Raw genomic sequence first — 16953 nt, 5'->3', positions numbered from 1 at the left:
TTTTTTTTTTTTTTGAGACAGGGTCTCACTTATGTAGCCCAGGCTGGCCTTGAACTTTCGGTGATCCTCTTGCCTCAGTCACCAAGTGTTGAGATTACAGGCATGGGCCACCACGCCTGGCAGGGTATTGTTATTCCCACTTTCCAGATGAAAAGATTGAATGACTTTCTCCCTGTTGCTAAAATGGTGGCACCTCAGTCCTTCTGACTGTGGCCCAGTCTTCTTCATGATGCTACTTTGTAGGATTGAGTCTCTGGGGAGAGGGTGCATGGTCCAGGTGACTTCATGAAGGCACAGTGTATACTAATGTGTCTCCACTGCCTTTCACATACAAATGACTGCTGAGTGAATAAAATAAATAAAAGCAGTAGATGCTGTGGCTTGTACAATGAACACTAAGAAGCTTAGAGAAAGGGGAACTAAGTGGTAGCCACAGTGTGTATGGGGTGCTGACGAGGTCGCATGAAAAAGCAGGGAAGTTTGGGAAGAGGGCCCTGGGTCCAGAGGGGATGAGCTGCAGACACTAAGTCTATGCATCCCAAGTCTTCCCCAGGCCTCAGCATGGTGCCTGGAATCCAGTATAAATTTCGAGGGTTTTGAATGGGTCAGCTCTTGTCCAGGAGACTAGGAAAGACTTGGAGGCTACATGGCACCCTCAGATCATGATCATTCTTTTCGACTGTGCTTACTACAAAGCCCCAAAGACCAAGACTCTGGCTGTATGATGACCAGCTGTGAGATCTTGGGGTTATCACTCAAACATATATTGTAAAGTTGTATGATGATTAAGTGAAATTATACTTGTAGTAAAAGGCTAGATAAAAAAGCAGCTCTCCATATTATGATGATGGAGTAACATGGGAAAGGTGTTTAAACCTCTCCAGTGAAAGAGTTTGAGATCAGCAGCCTCGGAAGTGCTCTCATTATCAGTGACAAAGGTGAGCAACCTGGTGAGCAACCTCTCCAGCTGTCCTCAGCATCCCCTGACTGCAGCAATTGGGATCATCTGTTATTTTAATTCACACCTCTGACCCTGACCACATGCCAGGGCAGCTTGGGATTTGTGATTCATGCAATATTAAGATTCTAACAAGAAGGAAAGCACATCAGCATTACAGAAGCCAATTTCATGCTAATTGGGAAGGAGCAGAGGGAGGCTGGAAGGAGAGGTAGCAGGCCTGGAGGGGAAGAGACAGGGACTCCGGGAGCTCTGGCACCCAGGGACCAGTGTGCTCCAGTCTGCCTCTGTGGGGCTCCATCCTCCCCAGTCAGGGCAAGGAGCTGAGCAGCCTCCCTGTCCATGGCCAGCTGGTCTGGGAACCAAAGTCCTCCCTTATCATCTACAAGGGATTGGTTCCAGGACCTCCATCGATACCAAGATCCATGTTTGCTCCAGTCCTGCACAAAATAATGTAGCATTTGTATATGACTTACATCCTTTGGTGTCCTTTAAATGATCTCCAGGTTATTTAAGAAAGAAACCTCCTACAGTGTAAATGCTGTGTCAATAGTTATATGGCATTGTTTAGAAAATGACAAGAAAAACAGCTGTACATGCTCGGTACAGACACATTTTCCCTCAAATATTTTCAGTTCATAGTTGGTTGAATCTGATGGTATGGATCCTGTGATACAAGGGCTGAGGATCTGACAGGACCATGGCTTCTTTTGGTCTTCATGCCTTGCACACGCTGTCCCCACCAAGGGGATGCTGTTCCTCCTTCCTTTCCACTTAAGCCTTCCTGAGCCCCAGTGAGTCTGTCACAGGTTAAATCCTCAGAGAGGCCTTTCCCAGCATCCGGAGGCAAAGTTAGTGATACTAACTTTGAATAAGGGCATGGAGCCAGCTATATGGTAATGTGTGTCCCTAGGAGGCCACAGGCTGCTCTCCCAAGATGCTCTTTCTCCAAGGTTCAGACCAGTGACAGGCAAAGAGGTCATGTTCAGTAGTCATGTATGAACACAAGAAGGAGATGCAGACTTGTTTCCTGGGTAGAGCTGGACTGGCCTTGCTGACTGAGCTGGGTCATCAGTCCACCCTGGCTGGGTACCTACTTCATCCTGAGTATAGCAAGTGAAATATAGCTGAAGTTAAGAGCTTTCTGCTTAGACTGAAAGGAAAAAAAGGTGTGTGTGTGTGGGGAAAGGATATCTCTACTAAAGGGAAATTCATGCTAAGGGCCCTGGGAGGTAAGAGGAGGACGGGCTGGACCTATCCAGGAAGACATCCTGAGGGAGGTGGCCTCAGGTGGCCTTTGAAGAGCAGCCAAGCCCTTGCAGTAGAGGAGGGGAAGGGGACTTAGAGTTTAGTCGGTCTAGGAAAAGCCCTGGAGAGGAAAGTATCCCAGTCTTTCAGCAAGGATGATGGTGCTGTTTTAAGTCCCGAGGACAGTCAGGCATGGATCCCACTGACTGGCTGTCACAAATGCAATGATTACCACACTCTCGTATAATAGAGCCAAAAAGGCAGTGTCAGCAGAAACTGCCCCGTTGTTCTCTTATGGACGAGGATTTAAGCCCCGCAACACCCCTATTACCAATCTCCCACACCTCTTCCTCTTAGAACCACATCTCAGGAGGCACATGGTGCAGGCTGTGGGTAAGGAGCAGCATTTAGCCCTGCTCTGGGAACAGGTGTGTCAGCCAGAACATTCCTGGCACCACATCCCAGTGCTTATGGGAGCGGCCCAGCTTGTACACACCTCAGACCACATGAGCCCCGAGGACAGAGTCAAAATAGTCCTGGCCCTGGGCAGACAACGATTGGGTCAGTGCTACTAATAGCACAACTGGAAAGGCTTGGGGCCAAGGACGGGGGGTGTGGGGTGAGGTAGATGGTAGGCCTCTGAGCCATGGTAGCTGCTCTCTGATTATTTGGAGTAACTCCTTTAGGAGAGGATGAGAAGGGCCTAGGCAGCACCTCTCTGGAAATGGATAGTATTCCTTAGAAAAAGAAATGAGAAAATCCCAGATCGTTTTTAGAGCCAGCTGAAGACTCCATGATTGAGCAGTACTACCAGGTGGCAAAGAGCCTCTGGAGATGGGTCAAGTTCTGCCCATCTTGGCAGGTGTGGGACCTTGCATTCTTGTTCTGTGTTTTCTGGCCTTGGCTGGCTCAGGTTACCATGGGAATAGCAAAACAGTACCCACCTCTTGGACTTGGGGGATGACTTAGAGATGGTACACACACATGATCCACTGACTTACTACCCAACATACTGAAGCCTCCTAGCTGTCATCTAGCTGAATATTTAGGGTCTCCTGGGATGGGAACTGCAGTATTTATATTAAGTAGGTGTTTTATGGCACCAGAGGTTGTCACCAGGAAGTTCCTCTGAAATCTAACCCACTCTCTCTGACACTTCCCTTTATAGCTCTAAACACAGTCTCAGCTGGGCTCAAATGACACTGAAAGCAGCTTTCTGCTTGAGGAGTGAATTGTGCCCGAGACCTGGTCAGAAGGAAGCTAAGCTTGGGCTGGTTCCTAGGCCCCTGGCTTCTTCCATCAAATCCACCCATGATTGTCCCTTTACCGTCCAGCCCACGTACATCTCATCGTGAGGCTGGTCAGGTCACTCCGGGGCATGACACACAGGGAGCAGCAGCCTGTGGGTGTCAGCAGACCTTGTGCTGTCACTGGAGAGGGGTGTGGAGTCAGGCTCGGAGCAGGGGGCTTTTGCTCCCATTTCCGGTCATCACCAGCATGCTCTGGGTCCCCCTCTCCCCTCACTCCTGACAACCGAGGGGCTACACGCTGCTGTGTGCCAGTCCCTACGGGCATGGCCCTGCTCAGGAGGCCTGAAATCACCTAGAGGGAGGCAGCTGGCAGGGTGGGGGACACAGAACACATGTTCCATCACATCTTAGATGGCACTGATGGATGATGTACTCTGGTTCCAAAGGTGCTAAAAAGGAAAAGGCAAGCCTATTAGAAGGAAGAGAAGCACAGTCAGTTTCTCCTGCTATAACTGCCTTTGTTCAGACCTTCCATTGTCATTTTCTCATTTTTACTCCTGTCTCTTTTGAGCCAGAAAAATATAAAGAACTGAAGCATTTAACTTCATGTCTTATCACAAAGCAAGTCTCATGTAACTACTCCCAAGTCCAGAGATAGAATACTACCAGCACCTGAAGAGCCACCTTATGTCCCCTCTCAATCACCTCCCCAAAGATGCCTACTCCAAAGGAAACCTTTTATGGTAATTATGTGCTTAATTTTCTTTAGAGTTTTATTATCTCTATTACATCCTTCAACATGATGGCTCTGTTTTGCTTGGGTTTGAAACTTACATTAATAGAATCATTCATCCGTGGTCATTCTATGTGACTGTAGTTACTCCTTTTCATGGCTACATAGTCTTCCATTCTGAAAATCTACTGTTCTCTGCGCTTTATCCTTTTGCAATCTCAAAACTATTCTCTCTCCCTCTGGTTTCTATTGCATCCTGCAGCAAGACTTGCGCCAACCCCACCCGTTTAAATGAAGCCCTCTCCTATGAGGTCTGACCATCCACCTAGGATTCCTCACCCTACACGTGTCACCTCAAAAAGACAGGATGAAAGCTGTCGAGAAAAAGGACTAAGTCTTCTTCTTACCACCTGATCAGCTCTGAGAATGCCTGCCTCACAGGACCGGAAGCACTGGATGTATATTTGTTGACTGAGTGAACACAGGGCTTAGGGGTAACTGGTGCCTTTCCATGACTCTGCAGATGTGAAGGTGGGAGGGTGGGGGGCATCGGTGGCTCAGACCCCCTAGGATTCTACCTAGAGGTGGGCTGCCCTACTTACAACTGCAATGGACTGCTAAACGCATCTTTGTGAGGAGGGGAGGGGAGGTGATTAAGAGTCCACTGAGGCCTGATAGTTGTCTCCTAGAGGGATGGCAGAGCAGCACTATGGGAAGTGACTGACAGCATGGGTTGTAGAGCCACATGGCCCGGGTTCAAATCCCTATCCTCCCTCTCAGCAGCCAAAGACCTTGGGCAAGTTTCCTTTTCTGTAATATGGAAAATCATCCTATATGCCTCAAGGTTGCTACAGGGATGCCATGAGTTAACAGTATTTGAAAGGTATTTAGAACAGCACCTGGCATAGTCTACGAGTGCTAAAAAAAATAAATAGGTGAGCAAACCCTTGGCATGATGCATGGGGCTTTCTCTCTCTGAAAGCCTCAGGTTGTTTCCTGGCAGCTGGCACCAGACTCCCAGCAGCCCTCGGTGCCTGTGTCGCTGGGCTCTTTCCTCCAGTGGGGCTCACATCCACGTGCACCGGGACCACCCCAGGCCTGTGCACATGCAAAGGGTATACTTTCTTCCAAGCTGGGTTTTGGGCTTCTTGTGGGATGCTGGGAAGTTGTAAATCTCCCACAGCATTTCCAGGAGGGATATCTGAGTGCTGAAGGCTTCTCAGAGGTGTCCTAGGCTCAGGGCAGCCCAGGGGCCTCTCTCTGTCCTCTCATCAGCAAGGCCCCTCTCAGGTGAAGATTCCCTGAGCTCCTCCTTCCCTAGACCCACTGCCAAAGTGGTACAGGCCCTGGGACTGTGGCTATGCAAGGTGTGCCTCTGATATGCTCACATCCTCCCTAGAGAGTCGCAAAGCTTCTCTCTTTGTCCCTACAGGGAAGGGTGGGTGAAAGAAAACAGTCTCATGTCATAGGCAGGACCTGAAGGACAAACATTTCTCTGGTACCAAGAGATGGTTGCAGCTAAGAACCTGGTGGGCCAGGGCTGGGGACATAGCTCAGCAGTGCCTCGCCTGCCTGGCAAGTGCAAGGTTGAGCTCAATTTCCAGTACCAGAAAAAACAGAAACAAAAACCAAAACCTGGCTGGCCTGACTCCAGCCTCCCTGCGTGCCTCCATGCAAGTCCTGCAGTGCAGACACCTGCACAGCCTTTGTAGAAACAATCATCCCAGCCAGGACAGGGGCCCACAAGAGTCTCCAAGCTCTATGGGGGAGAACAGGGGTAGAGAAGATTCATAATCAGCAGACACTGGGGTGGGGCAGGTCAGTCCCTTCAGTCAGCACTGATGTTCATTTGGGAGACAACTGTCATCCAAAATGACCTTTCCTTTTCTCTTTCTACCCAATCCTAAATCCAGTGACCTTTAAGGTCCAGGCCAGGTGCTAGCTCCTCCACCAACCCTGTCAACCAGAGCCTGAAAGGTCCTGGAGTCCAGCCTCTCCTGAGGGACAGGAGTCCTTTATACCAGTGTTCCCCAAGCCAGGTACAGCTGTGCCCAGATATGATGCCTGCAGCCCTGGCTATGGCCTGGCAAGGCCTGGGGCAGGGGGAGTCCCCTAGCTGGCCTCCAGATACAAGCAGCTGAGGGAGTTCCCTCTCTTTCTCTGTGTGACATCCTGAGAGAGGTGGCGACATGGCTCTGCAGTGTCACCGTCACTCCATGTGCAGCCTCTGCTCTGAGGGTTGGGAATACCTTTCTGCTGAGTTCACATCTGCCTCCCCGTCTCATCCAGAGTCCTCTGAAGTCCCAGAGATGTCCACAGGGCTCTTTCCCACTGCACAGCAACAGTTGCTACCCTTTGTGGGACACCTGCAGTTTGTGGCACGTTTTGATGGACACTGACAGTGTGTAGAGTATTCTGCTGAAGTACCTGCCCTGTATTCTCAGCAAATTCTTGAGGCAGGCCCTGAGAAAGCAGGCCTCATTATTTCCATTTTACACACAGGAAAACTGAGCTCAGAGGGGCTAAAATCCTGGTCCAGGGTTTTACCAGTAGTAAAAGGCATATCTGGGATGCATACTTTCTCTCTCTTTAATTCCAGCCATCTACTCTGCTCCAGGCCACCTCTCAGGCACTGTGCTGATTCAGGCACATTACTGGTCATCTTCACTACAGCTAAGTAGTGCTGTCTCTGCTTTATGAGGAGGAAATCAAGCCCAAGGTCGCAGAGTAAAGAAAATACAGAGCCAAGGCCCATTTCAGGGCCTTCTGCCTCCGAAGCTCTTGCTCTTTATGCTGTGCCTTAAATGAGCAGGCTTCCTCCCCTCTGCAAATTTTTGGTTTTGGTACTGAGGATTGAACTCAGGGCCTTGTGCTTTTGAGGCAGGCGTGGCACCACTGAGCTAAGCCCCCATCCTCCCCTCTGCATTTCTACAGCCCACACACCTAGTCCCCAAAAGATCCCCCAGATGACATGCTTCCTGTTTGTCACTTGGATAGGCCTTCCCCATCCTGCCTGCTTGTCTTTGATGTCAAAGGACCTTTTGCAACCTGATACTCAGTGCTGGACACACTATTCTGGATGTGTGACCAGCAGCCTCTGCCTTGAACCAACTCCTCCTTCTCAAACTGGTGAATATTTACATTTGTGCCATAGAACTTGGTTTCCTCAGGGGTGGGCCTCCCTTGGGTTATGTGCACAAGGCTTTGTTTTTGCTTCTTAAGATGGGGACCTCAAACTCCTGAGCTCAAGGGATCCTTGTTGCCTCAGCCTCCTGAGTAGCTGGGAGTACAGGTGAACACCCACACATTTGGCTCTTAATCCCTTTTTTCAGTTTTGGGGATTGTGCTGGGAATTTAACCCAGGATCTTACACATGCAAGCAAGAGCTCTACCATTGAGCTACATCTCCAGCCTGGTTTATGTGTATAATTTATTCCTCCTATTAAATTATCAGCCTGTGACTGCTAAAATCATGTCTCATACCTGGAACTCAGATGTTCCTGAGTAGGAATGTTACTTGGAAATTAGATCACATTTTCCTCAAGAAACAAGTTATTTTAACAGCAGGCAGTTTTCCTGGCTAACCCCAAAGGCCAGTTTGGTTTAAGGTCTGTGTTCAAGTGAGGGAGGAACCGAAGGAGTTGGAAGAAATCAGCAAGACATCTGCTTCTGCTTTCAGGGGCATAAGGCGACCAAGGAGACTCTGCAATTGCTGGGTGTGGACTCTCAGCAGCAACTTTTTCTAACCTGTCATTCAAGTCAGTGTTCTGAACCCGAGGCCTCTGGCCCCTAGGACTTCAAGGTCAAGTCCCCCAAGAATGGTCCGTGATGATGTTATAAGGCTTTCATCAGTGTCTCAGAAGAGACAGGGCCCTAGAGAGGTTTAGAACAACTGCTAGGGGAGTCTCCCATGGAGCCCGCCCAGCGCTGCCACCTCAGAATTATGGATTCAGCTGTGTTCTCCAACAGGAACTTGTACTTGGCTGAGAGGGAGTAGGAAAGTAAGCTTGGAGCAAATTCATACTAACCTGTGAATGAGTGATGGCTGCCTGGTCTCACCATAGGCATGTGCTTTTCACAAGGGTTCATTTAAAATGGGCATCTGATTAGTGGAATTTCAGACAGTATGAGCAAATGAAAGGAAAATGGAGCAAACAACATTTCTGGAATAAGAATGGGCAGGCTCCCTATGCCATTTATTGCTTTCTCGGGACTTCTTACTTCCCTCCACAGATTCCCCGATAGTTTAAAGACTTCAGCATTTTTCAAGATAGGGTGGCACATCGCAAGGTCTCTTGGGAAGAAGGCAGAGACTGGTGGTATTCACCGTGGTAGCTGTGCCTGCATTCAGTCACAGCACCCTCATGCCTATCATCTTATTTTATCCTCAAAAAGGCCCATCAGCTGACCATGGCAGTCCCATTTGATAGCAGAGGAAACTGAGGCTTCCGTGGTGCCCTAGTCACTTCAGGTGCCCTAGTGAGGTGGCAGGGCCCGTGAATCTCAAACCCAGGTCCTGCCACCAGGCCCCAGGATATTTCCGGGAACCACATTCTTTGTGTTTCTGAGTCAGCGAGTCCTCGACAGGGATGTCTGCATAATTCCTCTGAGACTTCACTAGTGTCTCACACAGGGGAGGTGGCGACACGCAAAGGGTGTCTGTGGAGGAAATGAGGGCAAAACCGAGGTGCCAAGCCTCCTGGCTGGCCCTGCCCTCCACATGCCCTCCTCGGCCTGGAGCCCTGTGCAGGGCACAAGCTGTACCCGGGTATGCAGCTGCTCTCTGTCCCCAGCTGGAGGGACATAGCTCTGACGAAGTGTCTGAGGGACAATCTCAGGCTCAGAAATCCTATGGAGTATGTGCACGGTCCTAGTAGTGCTCCTCACAAGCCAGAAGGTGGAAACAATGCCGAAACCTGTCCGTGGATGAAGAGACAGACAAAGTGTGGCAGGCCTAACAATGGAGTACTATTCAGCCACAAAATGGAATGAGTACACGCCGCTTCGAGCACATTACGCTAAGTGAAAGAAGCCAGACACAGAAGACCATGTTACATGCTTGATTCACGCAATGTCTGGAATGTGTAAATGCATAGAGACAGAGAGGATTCCAGGACTGGGGGCTGGGGACCATGGCCAGTGGACATGGGATTTCCTTTCAGGAGATGAAAATACTCTGGAATTAGATAGTGGCAACAACTGCATAACTTTTTAAGTATGCTGAATCTGTTGAATTGCGCAGTTTAAAAGGGTGCATTTTATGGCATGTGAATTATGTTTCAGACACACAGAGAAGGCCCCTGGAACCTCATGTGCACTTGGGTTTTTGGCCACAGTAGCATTCATATGAGGCCTGGTGCAAGGCTCTCCGCTCCACAGCTGGGTGGAAGATGGAGGAGAGATGGGCAGGGAATGGAGCACAGCTGGGCCCCAGCTGTACCACACTCCAGGCTGATGAATGTGACAGACAGAGATGGGGCAAGGGGGGATCGTAAGACAGTGAGGTCTGAAAACTGGGCCTGGGCATATAAAAATCCTACATGCTTCTCCCAGGATGGAGCTCCGTACTTCAGCTGAGAGCTGGAGCTCTCCTTTGCTCTACCTAGAATTTGCATGGGAGTAGAGAGATGATAGCTCTCGCTTCTTATCAATATGGAGGCAACTGGAGGGGGTTGAGATCCTCAGGCTATACAATTCTGGGTTCAGATGCTGCACAGCCTTGTGAAATGTGCTGCCTTCTTTGAGTCTCAGTCTTGCTGTGGGTAAGATGAGAACAACAGCAGTACCTACCTCCTAGGGCGCTTGTATGGGATCCTGAGACAATGCACTAAGGCTCGAGCACAGACTCTGGCACACTGCAGTGCAGAAGAGGCTGCTGTGGTCAAGAGTGGGGCTGCTGGAGCCCGATTTCTCCTCCAAGTCCCCTGCACACTGAGCACAGCCGCAAAGTTTGGGAGGGTAGCGGCAGCACAGAGAACCCTTGTGTTTTGGGATGGAAATGAGCAGCACCAGCAGGTCAGGATGACACTGGGATCTGAGCAGCAAGGTGGGGGCCAACAGCGCCCCTCACCCCTCCACGGGGCAGACCCCTGCCCGCTCTCGCCCTTCCCGCCAGGTCTGGCTACAGAACAGTCGCTTTCCGCAAGACTTCAGCTTCTTTCAGCCAAAACACAGCAGTAAGAAAATGTCACTGGATTCTTCAGGGACTCAGAAGCCAGCAGTGAGTGGACGAAAGCATCCCAGTCTTGTTGAAGCCTCACAGTAAAAATGACTGTGGGATGTAACCTCCATCTCAGGAGCTTTCTATCGTCTGAACGCCCGTCTATCGCTGCTAATGCCACAGAGCAGTGGAAATGAAAAGAGGCCTCAGACATAGGACAAAAAGAATGAAAAAAAATGCTAAGTTCTGCCTGAGGGAAAGAAGATGACAGGAAAAGACAGTATTTACCACAGAGGTGCTCAAAATCAGTATCCACTTAGCCAAGGTGGCAGATGACCTAATGCTGTCCACTGCCTCTGTACACCCGCTGGCCACCAGACACTGATGCCTGCGTGGGCTGAACAGGTTCCTTTGTCAGAACAATTTGAGTAGCCAAATTATCTGCTTACCAGAAGTCAGCAGTGTTGGTATCTAGACTGTTGGATGCCAATTATACATGTTATCGTGATTCTCTAATTTAATGAACTACTCTGTAAACAGATGAAATATGAGTGCAAAAAGAAACAGTTATTGTTGCTAGCATAACAACGTAGAAAGCTTTGGAAAGACTTGAGAGTCAGTTGGCCTCCACCTACCCTTCTTCGTTGTTAGTAGGACACCAGATAAACTGGCAATCTGAACCACTTCTTTTGGAATTACTCATTTTCCCCTGGGTATTGCCCATGTACACATGATATACATGCTAATGAGCTTTTTTTTTTAAAAAAAGATTTGATACCCAAATTTGCTTTAAAATGCTGAATACTTAGGGTCAAGTGAGGCAAGTGTGAGATTGGACTATATAATAAAAACCCAAGAAGATCCTGTAGCCAGATTAGCTCCCAAATGTCAACGTTCTTATTCTACTTCAAATATAGATTTTTTTTGTTTTTGTGTTTTTGAGACAGGGTCTCACTATGTAGTTGAGACTGACCTGGAACTTACTATGTAGCCCAGGCTGGTCTCGAACTCACAGTGATCCTCCTGCCTCAGCCTCCCGAGTGCTGGGATTACAGGCATGCACCACCACACCTGCCTCAAATATAGAATTTATAGATGCTTTTAATAGGAAAGGTTTATACAAGTAAAATGATACACTTTGATCATAAAAAGTCCTTGGCCCTTTATTAAAAGATTCATAAGTGAATATATATGTATATCTTTTAAATTAAGATAAAGTGCGTCCTTCAAATAGGTTGTTCCTTTTTTGAAAGCAACTTTTCCAATTAACCAACCAACAAACTAGTTGTCTCAAATGCACCGGTTAAGGAACATCTATGGTATACTAAGGTCTTTTCTTATTTCATACCTTTTCTTTCCTAAAACAGAGTAGTGACTGTCTGATGCGATCTTACCTCAGTGTTGTATTTCCTCAGAACTACAGCAGCAATGTTCTTCAGAGTAATGATGACAACCACAGAGCAATGAGAAAATAAGTTTTGGGGGAATCCTTAAACCTAGTATCTCTTACAAATTTACAATACTGTCTAGTATACTAGGCATAAAGAAATACGCTACACACTATAGGACCCAGATTTATCTAAAAATTTCACCTTTTTGGCAGCAACATTGAGTTAAGTCCTGTAAAGTAATCAAGGACACATAGAAGAATAGTACATGACCCCTATTACCAAGTACACACACACACACACACACACACACACACAGAATGGGTAGGTGACCACCCTGGTCAGTTTGGTCTAAGCTTCAGATGATGACAAATTAATTGGTGTTGCAGATCAAAATGATATATCAGCCTTCTATCTCTAATTTTCATAAATGTTGGGCTTCGACCTCAAAAGCTTGCTCTTGGTTCACTATTCTAGAAAGTTCAAAGGGAACAATTTCTGAAGTGCTGACTATGTACTGGGCCTGGCTCTTTTTTTTTTTTTTTGGTACCGGGATTGAACTCAGGTCTTTGCACTTGCAAGGCAGGCCACCGAACTGCTGAGCTAAATCCCTGGCCCTGGGCCTGGCTCTTTATGGATGTTCTCTCATTTACTTTTCACAGTGACAGGAAATACTTGTTATTTTTTTCATAGCAAGCATCGGAGTAATCATATAGGTAGCGGGAGAGCCTCAATCCATACCCTGACCTGCCTGGCTTCAAATCCTATCTTCTTTCCCCCTGTGCCTGGTTACCAGGAGACTTCTCGCTTCTGTCCTGAAGCTGGGGGAAGGAATGTGTGTGTCCATAGATAACAAGATGACTGGAGAGGGAACAGACTGTGTGGCCTGGCCATGGTCTGCGGGGGGCAGTTGTGCACGTGAAGGACAGCCATGCTGCTTGTTTCTCTACAGCAGCTTAGACTTCTCCCTCTCAGTGAGAAGCTGTGACTTCTGACTTTGGAGGCATGGGGGCCACTCCCTTCTCATCTCTGGAGGCTGCTGTGAGGAAGGCATTTATTGCCAGAGGCCTTCACCGATGCCAAGTGCATAATTACTAGTATCTGTGCATGAATGCATTCCTGGGCTGGAAAGAATAGCAGGGTGGAGGGTGAAAACAGGCAGAAAGTTCATATTCATGCTTTTCAGCAAGGTCTCTAGATTGTCCCAGGACCTTTTAAAGAATTAGCATCGTCCTTCCTTCCTTCTGCTTGGTGCTCAGCAAAGACCCTGAGCTATAGAATGAGGCTAACAAGGAGGGAGAAAGAGGGTAGGATGTGAAATGAGGTGGGGCTAGAGGTGAGGGACAAGGAACTGAGCTGGGTGACCTGCAGTGGGGTGTGGAAGCAGTGGGGTTAGTGAGAGGGTGCTGGCCCAGAACAAGAAAGAAAGAAGTGAGGTTGCAGTTGTGTTTACACTAATCTGCAAAAATGCATGGCGGTCAGAAGTAAAGAAGGAAAGGGAGCTGGGCGTGGTGGCGCACGCCTGTAATCCCAGCACTTGGGAGGCTGAGGCAGGAGGATCGCTGTGAGTTCGATACCAGCCTGGGCTACATAGTGAGTTCCAGGTCAATCTCACTAAAAAAAAAAAAAAAAAAAAAAAAAAAAAAAAAAAAAAAAAAAAAAAAAAAAAAAAAAAAAAAGCCCACACACAATCATTGGCTTTATTTATTGCTACAGCCCTTGAAATGAGTGCTAGAGATTTTCAGTTTAGAAGTCACTCCTGACATTCCACGGGAGGCTAACCCTACACACAAACACATAACTGTCATCATGTCATAGGCACATGGTAAGCACTTCATAAGCCCTGCATTTAAACCCAGGTGTTGTGCCATTTTACACCAGTAGAGATGGAGATTTAGGAAAGCATCCGCTCTGTGTCACAGAGCCGGTAATGTGGAGGAGCCTAGACTTTGGCCGTGGCTGCCCCTCTGGAGGTAGATCTTCCAAGCATGGTCTTCCACATTGCACCTCCTCTGCCTACTCTGGTCTGCAGAGAGACGGACACACGAAGCTGCCCCCGGGAGAGTGGACTCTGGGGTCTTGACGGAGAACTGATATGTTCTCCCACAGAAGGGGGCGGGGTGCACACGGCTGTTAGAGGGATGTAGGCTCCGGCCCAGTAACCCCAGCCCCACCCACCCTTCACTCTGTGCCCCCAACGGTATTGTACACTTGTCTAGTAGTTCAGTGTTTGACCCTATTTTCTTGTCACACTTTCTTTCAGGTAGCAGAACAGTAGCAAGTACTAAAAAGTCTCCTAGCTTTAGGTTCCACTTAAGAGAGACCCCCCCACCCTGGCGTGTAGCCCTCATCCTTAACACAGCAGGGCTTTCCTGAGGCCACACCCTCTGCAGGTCTGGCACCCACACTGTGTTATTCATACGCCCTGCTGTGACTCCACACCTCCAGTGTATACACACTCACCATGAGATGTTGGAAGAGCCAAGAACGCATTATATTGGTGGCGTGCTTGGGCAAGACTCCTCGTTTGTTCTTGGACTTCTTATCCTCATTGTCCAGGAGGGAGGTGAGGTCAAGGTTAACCTTCAGGGCACGTGGAGAAAAAAATCAGCATCAGCAGACTGTGAGGCCAGGGGTTGGGGGCCTGTTGCCATAGCGACGGCAGGCTTTTGCTGCCAACCCTGTTCTGAACTCATTCTTAGGGCCTGAGGGAAGTCACCTTTCCCTCTTGCCCTAGTGCAGCCCCTTAGAGAATGGAGATGAGGCTTGGGGTCAGGAGAGCAGGGGAAAAGGAGAGGGAGAAGGAGGAGGAAGATAGGAAAAAAGTGGATGGGAGAAAAGATAGAGAAAACATGGGGCATGCACAGAGTACTGAAGATGTGAGTTTGCCATAAACCATCTAATAGCTGTTAGCACTTTTGTAATACTTTACAGTTTCCAAGCACTTTCCTAACCATCATCATGAATAATCTTCACAACAGCCCTATAGTTTGGATGGGCTGTATGCAGTTGGTTTTAATCCCCTTTTATTTTTTTAAATTTAATTTTATTTTCTGTATTGGGGATCGAACTCAGGACCTTGTGCTTATGAGGCAGAAGGTGGCACCACACGGCTAAATCCCCGGCCTTTATCCCCTTTTATTGATAAAAACTCTGAGGCTCAGAGATGATAGGAGACTTATCCAGGATGACAGAGTTAATGTCAGGTCTTAGACCTCCCACTTCATCTTTCTATAGATCTGCACTCTGTACCACTGAGGTGAAGTGTCTTTGCCTAGAGACAAGGACTAGGAAGTGTGGATCCTTTGATATAAACTCAGAAGGCAGCAAAACCCCAGGAGTTGATAAAACCTTTCCGAGATCCCCCAGCTTCTCATCTGTAAAGTAGGGGTAATGATACCCCTAGAGGAATAGTGAAGATTAAAAGAATCACTGCATAAAGTGGCTGGCAGATAAGCCATCATGAGCACCCACCCCACCCATGCACATGTCACACACCTACACACACTCACCTGTGTGTTCTGGATCTGGATGGCTCCCTGGGGGATTGCTTGGGTGACCACCTGACCCTGGGAGGTTACCATGGTAACCGGTTGGTATAAGGCTCCACCTGAGGAGACAACCAGTTTTTGGGTCCCCTGTCATGGGAGGGTTGGGAGGAGTGAAGGCAAACAGGGTCCCCAAGTCACTTGGCATTTTTGTGTGAAGACCCTCTGCTGTGGAGGCCTGGGCCAGCAAGGTATGTTTCTTTCACTTGTAGAGGAGGAGGAGATGTGTGGGGATGGTGTCCACATGTGAGAGCAGAGCTTCTGCTGGGAAGTGTTTGAGGGAAGGGACCGTAGTCTTACTTAGTCTTGGTAGGGGAGCTCATGAAGAATTTGACCCAAATTTTTTCCAACCCATCCAATCAAGTCCTGGTGCACTGTCTGCAGAACACTTGTCAAGACGCTGAGGGTGCTGGGCGTCCCATGGCAGTGGACGCCCTCTGATCCTGGAGTTCCCTAGGGACTATCCTGTCTGCTTCCAAGGGTGTTCCCCGCAATCCCCAGCACCCCATCCCCAGCACTGACCTGAAACAACTTGTGAGTTGACGGTTGTCATAGCGATGTTGCCCTGCTGGAGCGCTGAGGCTGGGACCACAATCCCCTGGGGGTTATTGGAGACTCCAGACATGGAATTGGGGGAATTCTGTAGGAGGTCCTGGCAGTAGGGGAGGCATGGTTTATGACAACGTCCCTGACAGCTTAGATGCTACAGCCCCAAAGTCCTCCTCTCCCCTTCCTGTTTTCCCTCCTTCCTTCCTGCTCCTCTCCAGTCCCAAGTCCAGAAGGCAATTTGCATGGCGAGAAAGACTAAATAAGACAACATTAAAAAAATGAAAATCCAGACCAGAAAACCAACAGTGATCATCTATTTAACCATTCCACTCCCTGCCAACCTGAGGTACAAATTATCCCCTAAGCCAGCGGGCAGCACCTTGGCTACACTTTGGAATCTCCAATCCATACCCTGAGGCTCTTATTTAATGGGCCAGGGTAAGAGCAGGACTTTGGGGTATGAAAACTCTCCAGGCATGGCACGGACCCTCACTTTACCTGCTCTGTACCTGCTCATTCCTCATATTCAGCAGCCCCAGTCTTTTTCCCCGGCTGTCTTCCCTGCTCTGCAGTGCCTTTTTTCCTCACATCCTTTAAACGGCATATATTATACTCCACATCAGGCACAAAGCAGCCTGTACTTTTCATTTTATATTTTACTATTTAATTTTTTTTTTTTTTTTTTTGCAGTGCTGGGTATCAAACCCAGGGCCTCATGTACATTACCACTCAGCTACATCTCCAGCCCTCCAATGTTTTACCTTTGTCTCCTTAGCACCTAGCTCAGAATATTAAAATGTTTGTTTAAAAATAACAATGAAGATCACTGGCCTCTGCATAACCTGTCTTCTAAGGGAATCTAATATAAGTCTCCACTGCAGCTGCCTCCAGCACATATCATTGATTCTCTCCTCTTCCTCAGGCTCCCAAAACAGGACTCCACAGGAAACAGAGACCCTTTGCCCCGTATTTTCAACCCATAGAGTGTCCTTGTAGTTTGTTTTTGCAGTAGCCAAGGAAGTTAAGACATTTTTTCCAGCATGCTGCTCCCTTCACATTCTTATTCAATAGTCAGATAAGGAAGTCCTTGGACTTGACAATGAGGGATTCCTGACCTTA

General features: G+C 48.3%; 1 protein-coding gene across 3 annotated transcripts in view; it reads right to left on the bottom strand.

The window, feature by feature from the left end:
- Pknox2 (PBX/knotted 1 homeobox 2) overlaps positions 1–16953 on the bottom strand; it is a 196603-nt gene that overhangs the window by 7620 nt on the left and 172030 nt on the right. For all 3 annotated transcript variants that reach the window (XM_010628693.3, XM_010628692.3, XM_010628691.3), the window contains 3 exons: positions 15808–15937; positions 15250–15347; positions 14201–14320 (listed from right to left, as the gene is read on the bottom strand). In XM_010628693.3, the coding sequence (XP_010626995.1) occupies positions 14201–14320; positions 15250–15347; positions 15808–15937 (348 nt within the window). The remainder of the gene's footprint in view (positions 1–14200; positions 14321–15249; positions 15348–15807; positions 15938–16953) is intronic.

This window comes from Fukomys damarensis, unplaced genomic scaffold (assembly GCF_012274545.1).
Source record: "Fukomys damarensis isolate Sample0158 unplaced genomic scaffold, DMR_v1.0_HiC HiC_scaffold_16, whole genome shotgun sequence".
Classification (NCBI taxonomy): Eukaryota; Metazoa; Chordata; class Mammalia; order Rodentia; family Bathyergidae; genus Fukomys; species Fukomys damarensis.
This window is presented reverse-complemented; position numbering and strand designations above follow the sequence as displayed.